The sequence below is a fragment of the Aotus nancymaae genome, unplaced genomic scaffold, assembly GCF_030222135.1.
Source record: "Aotus nancymaae isolate 86718 unplaced genomic scaffold, 86718_ANA_hifiasm-v0.15.2.pri h1tg000032l_0, whole genome shotgun sequence".
NCBI classification, from domain to species: domain Eukaryota; kingdom Metazoa; phylum Chordata; class Mammalia; order Primates; family Aotidae; genus Aotus; species Aotus nancymaae.
In genome coordinates this window covers 12,202,952-12,219,760 of record NW_026988445.1, presented here as the reverse complement: position 1 = coordinate 12,219,760, position 16,809 = coordinate 12,202,952, and the positions used below count along the sequence as shown (strand labels likewise).

Sequence of the window (16,809 nt, the reverse complement as noted above, 5' to 3'; positions counted from 1 at the left end):
CAGAGTACTGGCCTGATATGGTTTGGCTGTATTGTCACCCAAATCTCATCTTGAATTCCCACATGTTGTAGGAGGGACCCAGTGAGAGGTAATTTAATCATGGGGGTGGGTCTTTCCCATGCTGTTCTCACTATAATGAATAAGTCTCATATGATCTGATCTTTTAAAAACGGGAGCTTCCCTTGACAAGCTTTCTTCTCTTGTCTGCCACCATGTGAGACATGCCTTCCACCTTCCGCCATGACTGTGAGGCCTCCCCAGCCACATGGAACTATAAGTCCATTAAAACTCTTTCTTTTGTAAATTGCCCAGTCTCGAGTATGTCTTTATCAGCAGCATGAAAACAGGCTAATACATCGCCCTAAAGTGCCCAAAGTCCCCAGGTCATCTGGTTGTTAACAGATCCCTTTTCAAGGTTCAGATCCCATGGGGAGAACCAGACCATTCACATGAAAACTTCCCTCTCTGCCCCATTTGTTTCTGTAGTACTGGGAGAAGAAAGTCTTTCATTTTTCCTCCATGATGTCCTGAGTTCTCTCTTCACTCATGGCTCTTGTCTTGTAGGGGAAAATGTGTGTCTCTAGAAAGCCCTTTTCTCTTTCAATGAAGTCTGGCTTTCAAGACTAATGCTGGTCATGATTTTTTTAAAATCTAATCTAGTTTGGAATTAAAAGCTAAACTATGATCCCTGTGCTATCTACATCTTCCTTTAAGCCATTGATTCATGTGTGTGTGCAGGAACTGGAGACTGAATGGGCTGGGTGCAGTGGCTCATTCCTTTAATCTCAGCACTTTGAAAGGCCAAAGTGGGAGGATCATTTGAGTCCAGGAGTTCAAAATTAGCCTGGGCAACATAGTGAGACCCCCGTCCCTACACACAAAAAAAAATGTTTTTAAATTATCCATGTGTGGTGATGTGCCTGTAGTCCTAGCTATCTGGGAGGTTGAGGCAGGTGGACCACTTGAGTCCACAATTTCAAGACTGCAGTGACCCATGATTGCACCATTACAATCCAGCCTGGGCAACGGAGCAGAGCACTGTTGTAAAAAAATAATAATAATAATAAAAGGACTGTGCTTTGGTTTAATGTCACCAGTATATCACCGGGCATGTGCAGGATGTGGCTATGGAAGCACGCACACGGTCCCTTGAAGGGACTATGCCCTATGCATCTTTAGTCACAACATCAGCACAGTGCCTGGCATACAGCAGATGCTCATTATGTGTGTTGAGTGATTGGGGAATCTGGAGGGCTTTGCAGTAGAGGTGACATTAAGACAGGGCTTGAAAAATAAGTTAATAGGATTCTGATCTAGGGAAACAGGCAAAGAAGGCATTATGAGCAAAGGGCAAAAGTGCAAAGGCATGGAGGCAAGAATATGAATGACTCAGGAATGGGAAGGAAAAGTAAGTTGCAGTAAACCCTTAAAGACTTGAGTTATGTGGGCAGAGCTGGGGTTTCAATGGGAGGGAAATGGAGAGAGGTGATGCAGGCTGAAAACAGAATAATCTCTAAGAGTTTTCCACATGAATTCATGCTTTATTGGTCTCTTAACAGATTATTGGGGAAGTCAGCAGTCTGAGGGATTCTTTAGAAGCTGATGTTAGCAGATGTAGCTGTGTTGTTCCCATTCCTATATATGTCCCTTGATCCTAGCCACACAGACTTAATGCTGGGCCAAGCCACTATGGCATTTCTGAGATTCTCATTTTCTTATCTTACACTAAGTCTTGGGAAAACAATACATAGTCAACTAGGCCACAAACTGGAATATTCCAAAGAAACAAATTATTTCACAATCAAGAAATGCTTCATTTTTCCAAAATGATCAATGCAAATCAAAATGCTGAATCATGTAGCCAGAAAAAATATATCAAATGATAAATGCATTTCTGCATCAAATTCAAGTCTTGCCATCCTGATGACTGCAAATGTGAGTATTTTTACCAGTCTTTGTTCCATGACAAAAAGAATAGGCTTCCCAAAAAGGAAGGATTTCTATCAGCACTTTTTCTCTGTCTTTTAATGAAATATTGTCTGCTCTGGCATAAAGGGTTTGTGATACAACTGTTTATTTATTTTTCTAGTCCCCAAACAAAACTTAAATCCAGTTTGTTCAAAATCAAGAAGTGCCTTGCTATCTTAGATACTGCCAGGCATAATACTGTCTCTGAGTCTCCCATTATTCTAGGGATGTTCAAGGACAAATTAGAGCTGAAATGTTGATGGGGACTGTGTACTTCTCTATGCAATAGAAACTTGAGAATTTCTTTTTTCTAAGGCCTTTGTTCTGTGCATTGTAACTTTCTTTTAAAGGGCAGAATTGAACAAAAATCAAGCTGAGAATTATAATAAAATAGCTTTTAAAACATGAATAATAATAGTGTCAGCAATAATAATGTGCAAAAATATCCTTTTTAAAAGTTGTCCACAAAGTTCTCCAAGAACTATGCTGTCAATGGAACTATTTCCAAAGAAAGGGCTATGAGTGAGGCTAATGCAGTTGTGAGTGAGTTGCAGAACTTAACTATGTTAATCTGGAAGATACACAGGAAGTGGGGTATGGTCCAGAACATCACATACATTGGAGCAGGGAGTGGCCTAATATCAATTTATGTCTTGCTTATTCTCGTATTACAAAGTCTTTCAAATTCAACCCTTCTTTTCCATTTCCATTGCCACCACCTGAAATCCAAGTTCCATTACATTAAAAGTAGGCCATTGCAATCACCTCCTGTTTCATGGATTTTTAGCCAGGGAATATAACAAAATTAGCTGAAGAGCTCTTCCACATACAGACTCCATAGGCTTTATAACAGACCTACTGAATTGGAGTCTCCAGTGGTAGGGTCCCCGGCATGGTTAGTTTAAAATATTCTGCAGGTAATTCTGAAGTGCATCTCTGATTAGGAATCACTAAACCAAACAACCTGGTATCTAAACTCACCCTCCATCATAGTTTACCATCCTCTTGTTATCTTCCCTAAACTATCTATTTGATGATATCCAAAATCATCAGAAATTTCTAATAATGAACAGGAGAGTTGATAGGTGTCTCTCACCCACCGATCCCCATATGTAATTCAGATTTTATTACTCACTCTCACGTAGCTTGGCCAAACTGGTCCACTCTGGTTGACCTTTCCATCATTGAGCTGGGACTCACGACATTCCCTCACCCGGCATGGCCCCCTCCCAAATACACATTGACCAATTGCTCCCTAATACTCACTCCCAATCCTTTGAGACTCACCTCAAGTCCTGCCTCCGGAAAGCCTTCGTGGCCACTCATGACTCTGCTCACTGCCACAGATGTTCTCGCCATCCTCTGAATTCTTACAGCACTTGGCATGTGCCTAGGGAAAGTAAGTACATAACATGAAGGAGGAGGAAATATCTAAGAGCACAGACTCAAGTGGACCCCGAGTAACTTCTTCAAAATGTAATGTTTTTAAAAACAGAGATGAATTTTGAGTCTCCATAATCCATTTATGGAGTCCACTAATGCCCCAGGAAGATGGTCCGTGTATATTCTGAAGCTTCTGTAAACCCCCGGCACATGCTGTGTGCCCCAGCGACACATCTACTCATGTAATATGACCGAGTACCTTGGAAAGGACTCAACAAAGATGTCTGAAATAATGAATAGATAAGTGAATCAACAAAGTGAAATTCTTTTTCCCCTCTGTTATTAATAGCAACTTAGATACATGGCAGCTCCAAACCTCCAAACTTATAGATTTGACCATCTCAGTATTCAGAAAAACAAAGTCCTCCAGATGGCAGGTCTCAGTCTCTTTAGAAGGCATTTGGAACACTTTCTGATTCCTGAATATGCCACTTGGAGTTCCCCATCCTGATTTCAACAGGCTTCTCAAAATATTTCTTCCAAACTCATGCTCCCTCTCTCCAAGAGGAATTTGGATGAATAAAGTGTCTTCCACTTCATTACATGTACACATAAGAAGGAAATTCTGCGGTGACTGATCTAGACTTATTGCACACAGGCTATCACCCCAGGCACTTAAAAATCCATCACCATTATTTTAGATTAAAAATTAGCTGGTAGCCACATCAGGAAGGAAAAAAAAATGTTCTGTTCTTTTCTATCTTTATGTAACATGCTTGTCACTGACGAAACCTACAAAAGAAAAGCCCAGCCACATCTGTCTCTGCACATAAGAAGAAGATGTTTACCTCTAAAACTCTTTTCATACACCAACACACTTTAAGGCCTGGCCATCTGTGGCTACCTACAGATTATAAATAGCAGTTAAAAGAAATAAATAAACCCAGGAACAGCTGGAGGAGGCACAAAGAAAGGATGAAGGGAACCTCAGGCCCTCTGCGTATCAAAGCCGAGCAGCTGAACTGTATGTAAACATTATGAAGGAAACGCAAAGGTTGTCAGGAAGAAGAACCAGCTTCTCCAGCCCTCCCCACACACCCTCTGTCCAATTTTTGTTATCATGATTCTTTCCTATTTTGTGTATGTCCACCCCCATCACCTATACAGATAAATGTTTAATGTTACAACCTCACACACACCCAGTCTGATTCCAGAGATGTAAAAAGGCATCGAGGATGTGCAGCTGCAGTTACCTCCTCTCCAGGCTTCCCAGAGTCCTCCTTATGCCACTGTAATTTAGATATTAAGAGTCTGTCTCTCAAAGTTTATAAGTGATTTAAGTGTTATCCCCAAAGATCCTTAGCAAAGCAGATGAGCTAAATATGACATTAACAAATCATCTTCCGAGAAAAGAAAAATGATGCCCATCACCTTTAAAAAGCCAGCCAGTCAATAATAAAATAATGAGCTGACAAGAATGACAATTCTTTTTTTTCCTCCATGATGCAAACTATATGCAATAGCACTGTTTTCAAAGGAAGCACAATTTACTTCTCTTAAAGGGAGCCCATGAGGAGGTATCCAACACACTTTGGGCTCTTGATATTGTATTCTCAAGAGCAAGGACCAATTTGTTATGTGTCTGATTATTATTTGCATGACTCAATTAGTCAATATATACAATCAGATTAATCAGGAGATAGTAGAAACCTGTGAATGAGGAACAGGACAGGAAAAGGTTTTCAGAAGAGTAGAAGGAAGTAAGAAAACTGATCAGGAATCACTAAGCAATAATTTCCAGTCTTTTCCCTGTAATGATGCCTTTTTTACTTCAAGAAATGTTAGGGTTCTGGTTAAAGATGGAAGACTAAACACACTCAGCCTCCAATCTCTCCAAAAAACCCACAAAACCACAAAGAGACTTGGGTAAAGCCTAAACCCCCAGAACAAAGAGAAAAGGACAAAGACAAAAGCAACATGGTGTGAAAGGGAAATGAAATTTCAGGACCCCAAATTCACTATGCCGATAGGGAAAAATTAAGCTTAGTAGCCAAGTCACAAAAAACAAACAAACAAAACGCCTGCCTTTTCTTTTGTTCCTAAACTGACAGCCACAGATAGAAGGCCTCATGTCTCCACCAGGGGCCTCCCTCACCCTGACAGTGTAAATTACCAACTTATCCTCACGGTATGGGACAGGAGGAGACTAGAAATTGTCCCCATCTACCCCAAGATGAATGCATATTTGACTGCTTTCTCTGCTCAGTGCTTATCTTATGTAAAGTGCAGATTCATTAAGTGCAAGATGAATACATAATTAACTGTTCCCTCTACCCCTCATTTTCACGTGTAACATGTGGATTCATAAGAATGTGACCTCCTTTTTTTTTTTTTTTGCCCTTTCCCCTTTTGCCCACTTTTCCTCTTTAAATATTGAAGCCCTCGAAATCCTCTTCAGAAAAAGTACAAGCTACAGATCCTACTGTGGCTTACGTATCTTTTTCCCAGGCACGTCTTCAACGTTGGCAAAATAAACCTCTACATTGATGGACACTTGTGTCAGAAACTTTCTGGTTTACAACGGTAATGGAAACTGGAAAGCAGATGGATGAGTAGCTGGATCACTGACTTAGAAAGCTGAATCCTAAACCAGCCCAGGTACCTTTGGGAGTAGGGGTGAAAGTGGGGGCCAAATACAAGGGGTCTGACTGAAAGTCTATATGAGATACAGTTAGAAACCCCCTAACCCCTCACTCCCTCAGCACTTGGCTGAAGACTAGATGTTTACTCTCTTACTGAGGTAAAAAGTCAGGATTCTAGGGACAGCTGAGGGTAGGGACAGCATATTAAAAACATTAGCAAGGATTCTGTTGAAGATTTACAGACTGATTTTGAGGCACTACTCCCCCACACTTACCCCAGGCTTATGTTCACTCTGTCTCAGTCCATTTGTGTTGCTAGAAAGGAATACCTGAGGCTGGGTAAAAAGAAAAAAAAAGGTTTATTTGACTCGCAATTCTGCTGACTGGAGGATTGGGCATCTGTTGAGAGCCTCAGGCTGCTTCCAATCATGGCAAATGGCAAACAGGAACTGGTCTGCACAGAACCAGAGAGGATGGAAGACAGAGGGGAGAAAGGTGCCAGGCTCTTTTTAACAACCAGCTCTCTCAGGAACTAACAGAGCAAGAACTCACTCATGACCACGAGGACAACACCAATCCATTCATGAGGGATCCACCCTCAGACCCAAACATCTTCCAGTAGACTCCACCTCCAGCACTGGGGATCACATTTCAGCATGAGGTTTGTAGGGGTCAAATATCCAAACCATAGTACACTCAGCTCCTAGACATTGTCAGCCAGACTTTTACCCACTATATGGAACTCTGGAGGACACTTCCCTGCAGAATCAGATCCCAATACAAATGACCTAGAGATACTGACATAAAGAGATTGCCAAAGTTCTTCACCCAGACCAGCCTAGTAAAGCCCATATTTGACAAGTCCCACCCAACCTGCTCAGAATTTTCAATGGGCTCTCTGGAGACACCACTCAAATACAAAGGGCTTAGACTCATTGGGGCATTTGAGGAAAACCTTTACAATGAAAGACAGAGGCCAAAATAAATAAGCAGAAAACAGCAACTAGGAGGCAACAGAGCTTATGTAAAGAAAGAAAAGGAACCTCAAAAATAGCATTCTTAAAAATTAAAAAAGATAACAAGATTAATATCCCAAGTGCCAGAAGTTAAAATGGAAGAAAACACTCAGAAATACAGCCAAAGGCAGAGATGGAAAATAGAGGAAAAAAAATAAGAAAACAAGGCCGGGCACTGTGACTCAAGCCTGTAATCCCAGCACTTTGGGAGGCCGAAGCGGGTGGATCACAAGGTCAAGAGATCAAGACCATCCTGGTCAACATGGTGAAACCCCGTCTCTACTAAAAATACAAAAAATTAGCTGGGCATAGTGGCGTGTGCCTGTAATCCCAGCTACTCAGGAGGCTGAGGCAGGAGAATTGCCTGAACCCAGGAGGCGGAGGTTGTAGTGAGCCGAGATCGCGCCATTGCACTCCAGCCTGGGTAACAAGAGTGAAACTCCGTCTCAAAATAAATAAATAAATAAATAAATAAATAAAAGAAAACAAAAGCAGCAACAGTTCAGGAGGTCCAACATCTGAACAAAAAATTTCAATAGAGTTGTTCTCTACACTCTACATGAAAAAGAAGAAATTGACAAAGAAATAATTGAAATATCCTGGGATGGAAGACATGAGCTTCCAGATTGAAAGGGCTCTCTGAACTCTCAGCACAACAGATGAAAATACAAAAATACTCTGTGAAACTTTAGACAACTAAAGAGAAAATCCTACAAGCTTTCAGAAAGAGAAGGAAGAGGAAGAAGGGATTTTCAACAAAAGTATAAAGAATCAGAAAGACATTAAATTTCTTAGCAGCAACACTGGAAACTAGAAGATAATGAGGCAGAGAAAGTGTTTTCTAATCCAAAATTTTATACAGTCAAACTGTAAGTGTGTAGGCAGAATAAAGACATTTTTAGATATGCAACATCTCAAAACGCTTCTCATGCAACCTTTATCAGGGAGATAATAGGTACTAGTATCTCCACCAAATAATAGTACTGGTCACCAAAATGAGAGACTCAACCAGGAAAGAAAAAGACACTGGATACGGGACACAGGGGATCAAAAACAAGGGAGGCAAAGGGAATTTCTAGGATAATAGTAAAGGAAATCCTTAAGATGGCAGCTATGCAGTAAGCATAGCGCATAACTAGTCCAGCCTGGAGCAAGTCAGGAGGTTCTGCAATCACTAAGAAGATGAAATTGTTGGAAATATCTAATGTGTTAAAGTACTGAGAGCAGATTCATATATCGGAAGCAAGTTAGGGGAATGAATTAGTAGTAAGTACAAAGAAAGCTAAACACCAAACAGAAAAGGCAAATTTTTTATTTTACCAATTGGAATAGCTTTTTGTTGTCATTGTTTTTATTTTAAATTTGTATTTCAACAGTTTTGGGGGAAGAGGTGGTGTTTGGTTGCATGGAAAAATTCTTTAGTGGTGATTTCTGAAATTTTGGTGCACCCATCATCTGAGCAGTGTACATTGTACCCAATATGAAGTCTTTTATCCTTCACCTCCCTCCTACCCTTTTCTGCAAGCTCCTGCTTGTAAGTGAGAACACAGGTTGGTTGTTTTTCCATTTCTGAGTTACTTCACTTAGAACAATGGTCTCCAGCTCCACCCAGGTTGCTTTGAATGCCATTATTTCGTTCCTTTTTATTGCCAAGTAGTATTTCATGGTATACGTATACACCACATTTTCTTTATCCATTTGTTGGTTAATGGGCATTTAGTCTGGTTCCATATTTTTACAATTGAGAATTATGCTGCTATAACCCTGCATGTGCACCTGGAGCAGTGGCTCACGCTTGTAATCCCAGCACTTTGGAAGGCCAAGGCAGGTGGACTGCCTGAGCTCAGGAGTTCATGACCAGCCTGGGAAACACAATGAAACCCCGTCTCTTCTAAAATACAAAAAAAATAGCCAGGTGTCGGGGTATGCACCTGTAGTCTCAGCTACTTGGGAGGCTGAGGTGGGAAAATTGCTTGAACTCAGGAGGTGGAGGTTGCAGTGAGCCAAGATTGCACCACTGCACTCCAGCCTGGGCAACAGAGTGAGACTCTGTCTTAAAAAAAAAAAAAAAGAAGAAGAAGAAGAAGAAAACCTGCATGTGCAAGTGTCTTTTTCACATAATGACTTATTTTCCTCTGGGTAGATATCCAATAGTAGGATCTGGACCAAACAATAGTTCTCTAATACTTTCAGTTCTTTAAAAAATCTCCATACCGTTTTCCAAAGTGGTTGTACTTGTTTACACTCCCACCAGCAGTGTAAAAGTGTTCCCTTTTCACTACATCCATGCCAATATCTGTTAATTTTTTTTTTTAATCATGGCAATTCTTCCAGGAGTAAGGTGGTGTTGCATTGTGGGTTGTTTTTTTTTTTTTTTTTGAGAATTGTTTATTCATGTCCTTTGCCCATTGTTTGATGGGATTATTTGTTTTTGTTTTTTCTTGCTGATTTGTATTAGGTTTAAGTCTTTATCCACTTTGAGTTGATTTTTGTATAAGGTAAGAGATGAGGACCCAGTTTCATTCTTCTACATGTGGCTTACCAATTATCCCAGCACCATTTGTTGAATAGGGTGTCCTTTGTCCCATTTTATGTTTTTGTTTGCTTTGTTGAAGATCAGTTGGCTGTAAGTATTTGCCTTTATTTCTGGGTTCTCTATTCTGTTCCATTGGTCTACATGCCCATTTTTATACCAGTACCATGTTGTGTCAGTAACAATAGCTTTGTAGTATAGTTTGAAGTTGGGTAATGTGATCCTTCTAGATTTGTTTTTGGATTTTGTGGGGTTTGCTTGTTTGTTTGCTTGCTTGCTTACTTACCCTTGCTTTCACTATGTGGGCTCTAGAAAAGGCAAATCTTACCTTCAGAAAAAACAAAAGGTTTTACAAGAAAGAAATAGTAATCATAGTATTCTACATGGCTCAGTGGTGAACAGCATTTACATAGGTCATAAGAATGCAAACACTGAATGTTAACTAACCACATGTGAAAGGGGAGTGTGTAAAGAAAACTAAATCCCTCTCCTCCTTAGTGGGAAATGCGTAGATTATTCCTACTACCAAAAAAGTCAAGAAAGAGTGAGACAAGCATATTATTTAGAGATATGGAGGTAAATTCCAAAAAAAATTACAAGTACTTCTGAAGAGCAGGAAATGGAGGGCAAAGTTGGGAATGGAAGGGGAACGCACATCAAGCTCTTCACTTTTACGATTTGACTTTTTAAACTATGTACATATATGACTTTGTTTTTTAAAGAAACTATTTTTAAAGTAAAAAGAAAGTTTATGGATACCCCTATGTATACTGACTGTCTCTTGGCTGAGAAAGAATATGATGAAAACCACACTTTAAAATATATTTGAACTTCCTTACTTAGAGTAGCATTTACATACGTTAGAAAAATAGTAGATTCATGTAGGTACAAAACACATAATCGATTTCTTCCTAAGCAGTGCTCACAACATGTATGGATTTCCTCTCTCAACCTACCTAAGCCCCAGTTTCCCATAAATGTTTCCAAGAATGGATATAGTTGTTAATATGCTCTTTGGATGCTGTAAGATACATATTTTTTAATAAAGTTCCCTTTTATATGTACTAGCTTGAATAGGTATCTAATTGTTGCACCTAAACATGCCCTGAGGAAAACAGTGAAGATATATACGCTACTCAAAGTTGCCCAGTTGGTGATAGAGACATGATTTGAAACTAGTACAAAGGCTATTCTACTTTGCTACATTTATAGATTTTCATAATTTTTCCTCAGTGACTTTTTTTTTCACAAAAGCACTTTTTATTTGAGGCAAAGAGAAGTCTTGCTGAAAGGATTACATTTCTAAGCAGTCAAAACTCAGCTGTTAGTGGCACTATTTTGACCCAGTAGATTTTGCTTCTTTTTGGTCAGAAAGACCAAAGAAGCGTATTCAGGTTGTACTTTCCTCCGTGGGGCAAAAAGAAGGGTAAAGTAACCTGGAAGAGACTTCTACTCAACTGACAGGGCTCTTCAGATCCAACATCAAGCTAGACACACCCTCATTGGCCACCCTACAGGTTGCTATCCCACTGCTGAGTGGCACAGGCCATACTACCTTTGCAAGAAAAAAAATTAGGGAGGAAACACGGTATAGGTCACTTGGGGATGAGCAGGCATCAACAGCTTTCAAAACTCTTCATGGAAGGGGTAATCCTTGTGGGAGGCACAGCTCACCAAGGCACAGACCCTCCAGTTTCTGTTGTAGCTAAGTAAGATGGTCATATCCTAGCTGCTCAGTTCAAACTCAAAGACCTTAAAGTTCTCAGCAATGCATTCTGATGTCACAGACTTGAGGATCACCACCAAGTTCCTCTGCATGGGGAACCGGATCAGAACCTAGGCTGTAGTTTTATCATGCTTGGCTGTGATTGCCTTGATCCTGGGATCCTCCAGGAGGGAAGTTCCTCAGGCTTGGCCCAGGGCCTGTTGGGAGAGCTGAGGGGGCTGTAGGCGGTCACCATTATGCTGTTAGACTGGCAGTACTGGATTAACTTCTCCTGAGTGAGGTACGTGTAGCACTCAATCTGGTTAACCGCTGACTTATACTTTAAGTCAGGTTTGTTTAAGATCTTCTCAACATGGAGATGGTTGAAGTTGGAGATGCCAATAGCTTTCACCAGCCCTTCATTCACCAGCTCTTCCATGGCCGCCTATGTGTCAAAATGTTAGTGTTACTGGGAACTACGTTGCCCGACTCATCCAATGAAAAATTCCTTCCTACGATTGAAGCTGGTCAACCAGTGAATAAGGTAAAGGTCCAGGTAGTCCAGCTTCAGGTCACTGAGAGTCTTCTGGCAGGTTCCTTTCACCAGGCCCTTCTCATGATATATTCACCACAGCTTGCTGACAATGAAGAGGTCACACTTCACCAACTGCTCCATGAGCTTCTCCTGAATGGCCATTCTCATTCTGGTACACATGGGCACAGTTGATGTGGCAGTACCTGACATCAGTGGCCACCTTCACAGCCTCAGTTACCTGGCCCAGAGGGGACTTCCAGGTGCCCCCCCAGGATGGGCATGTTGGGGCCATTGTTGAGCACAAGGTGGCTGGCATGGTTGCTGTGCTCTCCAGACCCCTGCCCAGAACTGTGCGCCTCAGTGATTCTTTAAGTAACTTAATAATGTTAAAATAGCTATCTCTTTAAGAATGCCTGATCTAATCAACAATGAAATACTTACTGTGACAGTGGAACCACTTAATAGATTTGGATTTGCAAAGCCAGTAGGTGGGATGTTGCTTGTTTTCTAGTAGGTACCTGACTCGAAGTAGTGGATCCTTTTATTATGGCCACAGGGACCTATCTGGTTTTTCCCAACTATGGATAGGTAAAGAGACTGAAATAGCATATAGTCTAGTCTACATATATTTTATATATAAACATACTATTAAAATGTCAAAACTAAACTATTTTCTAAATAGAATATACAAAAAATGGACTCATATGTGTAATCTCAACAGTTCGGGAGGCCAAGGTGAGAGGATCCTTAAGCCCAGAAGTTCAAGACCAGCCTGGGCAACACTGTGAGACCCTGTCTCTACAAATTTTTAATACTTTTTTTAAAAAAAGAACATATGAAAAAGGGAAATATCATTTACAAAATAAAAAATGTAAGGAATCACAAAGTATCTACATACAAGTGAATTACCTTCGTGGTTAATAAGACCTCACTTGCAGCTACCTCTACCTTTTTATCACACATTTCCTACCTTTTTATCACACACTGGGAAAGGGTAGGGAGACTACTACCTGCACGAAGGAAACATGGGAAAAAAGGCAAACAGCCCCCCAAGAATTAGTTTCTCATACTTGAGTTCTGATATGGGGTGTTATATTTTCACATAAAAAGCCCTGCTGAATTCCTGACTTTGGGTTAATTTGCTGACCTATTATTACCTAGTTCCACTTAATCTCATTCTAGTTTTCCTTATTCTGCCTCAGAAAAGGACTTTTCTTGGACTCTTTCTTATTGATAAGCTAAGTGTCAACTTCCAGCCTTACAAAGATCTCCCAGTAGCACATTGCCTAAATTCCAGCTTAGAATTCCACAGCAAAGGCAGGGGCTGATCTTGGCTTTTCCTCTATGTCCCGTCAGACCCATTTTCAGCCATCTCCAAAAAAAGGTTGTACCTTGCAGCTTGTGTTTTAAGCCCCCATTGCCTACATACTCTCTTCCTGAAGAAGTAGTAACTAAGAGAAAAGGAAGACTGAGTGAAAATAACGAAAATAGAGAATAGAAAAATAATAAAGAAAATCAACAAAACCAAAAGTCGGTTCTTCGAAAATATCAACAAAATTAAGAAATCTTGGATGAGATTGACTAAAAAAATCAAGAGAGAAGACTCAAATTATGAAAATATGAAACAATGCTGAGGACATTACTACTGATATTACAGAAATAAAGAAGATTACGAGACAGTATTATGAACAATTGTATGTCAACACATTGAACAACCTAGATGAAATGGACAATTACTAGAAACACATAATCTACCAAAACTGACTTAAAAAGAAATGGTAAATCTTACTAGACCTATAACTAGTGAGTAGATTGAATCGATAATCAAAAATCCTCTAACAAAGAGAAGCCACAGTGAATTGTACCAAATATTTAAAAAGAATTAACACAAATTCTTCTCAAACTCTGCAAACAGTATCAAAGAAGGGACATTTCCTAACTCATTCTATGAGGTTACCATTGTCCAGACACCAAAGCCAAAGACCCCACAAGAAAAGTAAACAACAAATATCTCTTATGAATAGTGATACAAAAATCTTTTAAAAATACTAGCAAACCAAATTCAGAAGCATATTAAAAGTATTATATACTTTGATGAAGTGGTATTTATTCCCAGAATGCAAGTAGGGTTCTGCATAGAAAAATCAATCAATGTACTACAACACATTAGTGGAATGAAGGAGAAAAAAAAATACATGATCATCTCAGTTGATGCAGAAAAAGTATTTGACAAAACTAAACACCCTATCATGATAAAAATATTCAATAAAATAGGAATATAAGGGAACTTCCTCAATATGCTATATCTCAAATATGAAAAAAACCACAGTTAACATCATTCTCAGAAATGAAAACCTGAAAGCTTTTCCCTCCAAATCAAGGGAGACTAAAGACCACTTTTGTCACTTCTATTCAACATAGTATTAGAAGTTCTAGCCAGAACAATCAGACAAGAAAAAGAAATAAAAGGCATTCAAACTGGAAAAGAAGAAGTAAAATTATTCCTGTAAACACAGAGGACCTGATCTCATTTGTAAAAAAACCCTAAAGTTTATATACATACATACACAGACAGAGAGGAAGAGAATGAATGAATTCAACAAAGTTCTAGGATACAACATCAAACACAAAAATAAGTTGCAATTCTATACACATACAATGCACAGTCCAAAAACGAAATTAAGAAAACAATGTATTTACAAAGGCATCAGGAAGGCACATTAAAAAAAAAATAAACAGCTAGGTGCAGTGGCTCATGCCTGTAATCCCACCACTTTGAGAGGCCAAGGCAGGCAAATTGCTTGAGCCCAGGAGTTCAAGGCCAGCCTGGGCAACATGGGAAAACCTCGCCTCTATTTAAAAATATATTTTAAAAGATTAGTCAGGCATGGTGGTGCACACCTGGGAGGCCGAGGTGGGAATATTACTTGAGCCAGGGAGGTCGAGGCTGCAGTAAGCTATAATTGCACCACTGCACTCCAGTCTAGACAACAGAGTAAGACCCTGTCTCAACAACAACAACAACAACAACAACAAAACCAACTTAGAAATAAATTTAAACAAGGAAGCAAAAGACTTGTACACTGAAAACTATAAAACAGTGTGGAAGATACAAATAAATGAAAAGGCATCCTTTGTTCGTAGATTGGCAGACTTAACATTGTTAAGATGACAAGACTACCCAAAGTAATCTATAGCTTCAATACAATCGTTATTAAAATTCCAACAGCATTTTTGGGGGCAGAAATATTAAAACAAAACAAAACAAAAACCTATCCTAAAATTCATCAAGGGATCAATCTCCAATAATCCTCTAATAGGATTGCTATAAAGATTCCATTAGATCAGGGGTGTAGTGAATTCCTTTTTTTTTTTTTTTTTTTTTTTTTTTGAGACGGAGTTTCGCTCTTGTTACCCCAGGCTGAAGTGCAGCAGCATGATCTCAGCTCACTGCAACCTCTGCCTCCCAGGTTTAAGTGATTCTCATCCCTCCACCTCTCAAGTAGCTGGGACTACAGGCATGTGCCACCTTGCCCAGTTAATTTTTGCATTTTTAGCAGAGACAGAGTTTCACCACACTGACTAGGCTGGTCTCAAACTCCTGATTTCAGGTGATCTGCCAGCCTCAGCCTCCCAAAATTCTCAGAATACAGGCATAAGCCACCACGCTAGGCTGTGAATTCTTATAACTTCATGTTGCCTTGGCATACATTTTAATATAAGTTGGACTTCCTCATACCAGAAGTAGAGTTTAGTTGCCTTTAACACAATTTCCAGTTCTCCACCTGACTCCTAGTTCTGCAGTGTGGTTGATCCAGGTCTGCCTTATACAACCACCTCCTGGTGAGCAACTCCCTATAAGACAACCAGATGCAACCTACTTGACTTTCCCCAATGCCCCCCACATCTTGCATTGACTGTGCAGATATGCTGCAGTGACTACCTCTCAGTCACAGCATGACCCCCTGGAACTCGTGCCTGCTTACTTTAAACCTACCAGTTAGAACTCCCTGTGGAAAACCTGCTTGGGCAATGCCCTGGACACAAAAAAAGGCTTTGGCCCCCAGGTCCCTTCCTCACTCTCTCTCTCTTTTGCTTTCCACCCTCTGGTTGCCCCTACAGGCCCCATTCAGCTCCCCTCTTCCTGCTGGACCTGCTAGGGTTTTTTTGTTTGTTTGTTTTTGAGATAGAGTTTCGCTCTGTCGCCCAGACTGGAGTGCAGTGGTGCCATCTTGCCTCACTGCAACCTCCACCTCCTGCATTCAAGCGATTCTCATGCCTCAGCCTCCTGAGCAGCCGGGATTACAGGCACCCACCACCATGTCTGGCTAATTTTTTTGTATTTTTAGTAGAGATGGGGTTTCACCATGTTGGCCAAGCTGGTCTTGAACTCCTGACCTCAGGTGATCTGTCCACCTCAGCGTCCCAAAGTGCTGGGATTACAGGCGTGATCCACTGTGCCTGGCCCCCACTAGTTTTATGATGTCTCCTTCTTTCTGCAATCTTTAAGTGATTAAAAAAACTGCTTCTGTTATTTCATGTGTTTTGCTGTGCCACCTCCTCCGTGTCTCACCTGGCTGACACACCTGATCCTAGCTCTCCTCTGTACAGGGCTCTCCTAGAGAGTGACAACCTTGCATTAGGGCCACTCTCAAAAGAGAGACCTCAAAACCCAATGAGAAGAAAACACAACAAGGGGTTTTTGGGGAATTTGATGGGTTAACCCAAAGTTTATAGAGAATTGCAAGGGACCAAGAATAGCCAAGACACCTCAAAGGAGAGTAAGACAAGAGGCCTTGCCCTATCAAGTATCGAGAATTATTAAAAAGCTCTAGTAATTAAGATAGTGGAGGCACAGAGGTATACTGAACAATGAAATAGAATAGGCTCCAGAAACAGACCCGTATGTATATGTACATTTATGACAAAGCTGCCATTGCTCACGATGTGGAAATTCATGGTGCTGAGAGTACTGAGTGTTCACACAGGAAAAAAAAAAAGAAATATGATCCTATTTCTATTGGACC

General features: G+C 40.4%; 1 protein-coding gene and 1 pseudogene across 8 annotated transcripts in view; both read right to left on the bottom strand.

Moving 5' to 3' along the window:
- Window positions 1-16,809, bottom strand: part of CNIH3 (cornichon family AMPA receptor auxiliary protein 3) — a 296,652-nt gene that overhangs the window by 146,199 nt on the left and 133,644 nt on the right. For 7 of the 8 annotated variants that reach the window (XM_021677326.2, XM_021677324.2, XM_012459769.3 and 4 more), the window contains one exon: window positions 3,256-3,358. In XM_021677326.2, coding sequence (XP_021533001.1) covers window positions 3,256-3,354 — 99 coding nt within the window. In that variant the 5' untranslated portion in view covers window positions 3,355-3,358. Of the gene's footprint in view, window positions 1-3,255; window positions 3,359-6,268; window positions 6,329-16,809 lie in introns of all 8 variants that reach the window. The other variant, XM_012459766.3, reaches the window with a different exon arrangement.
- LOC105721959 (aldo-keto reductase family 1 member B1-like) lies at window positions 11,169-11,686 on the bottom strand (annotated as a pseudogene).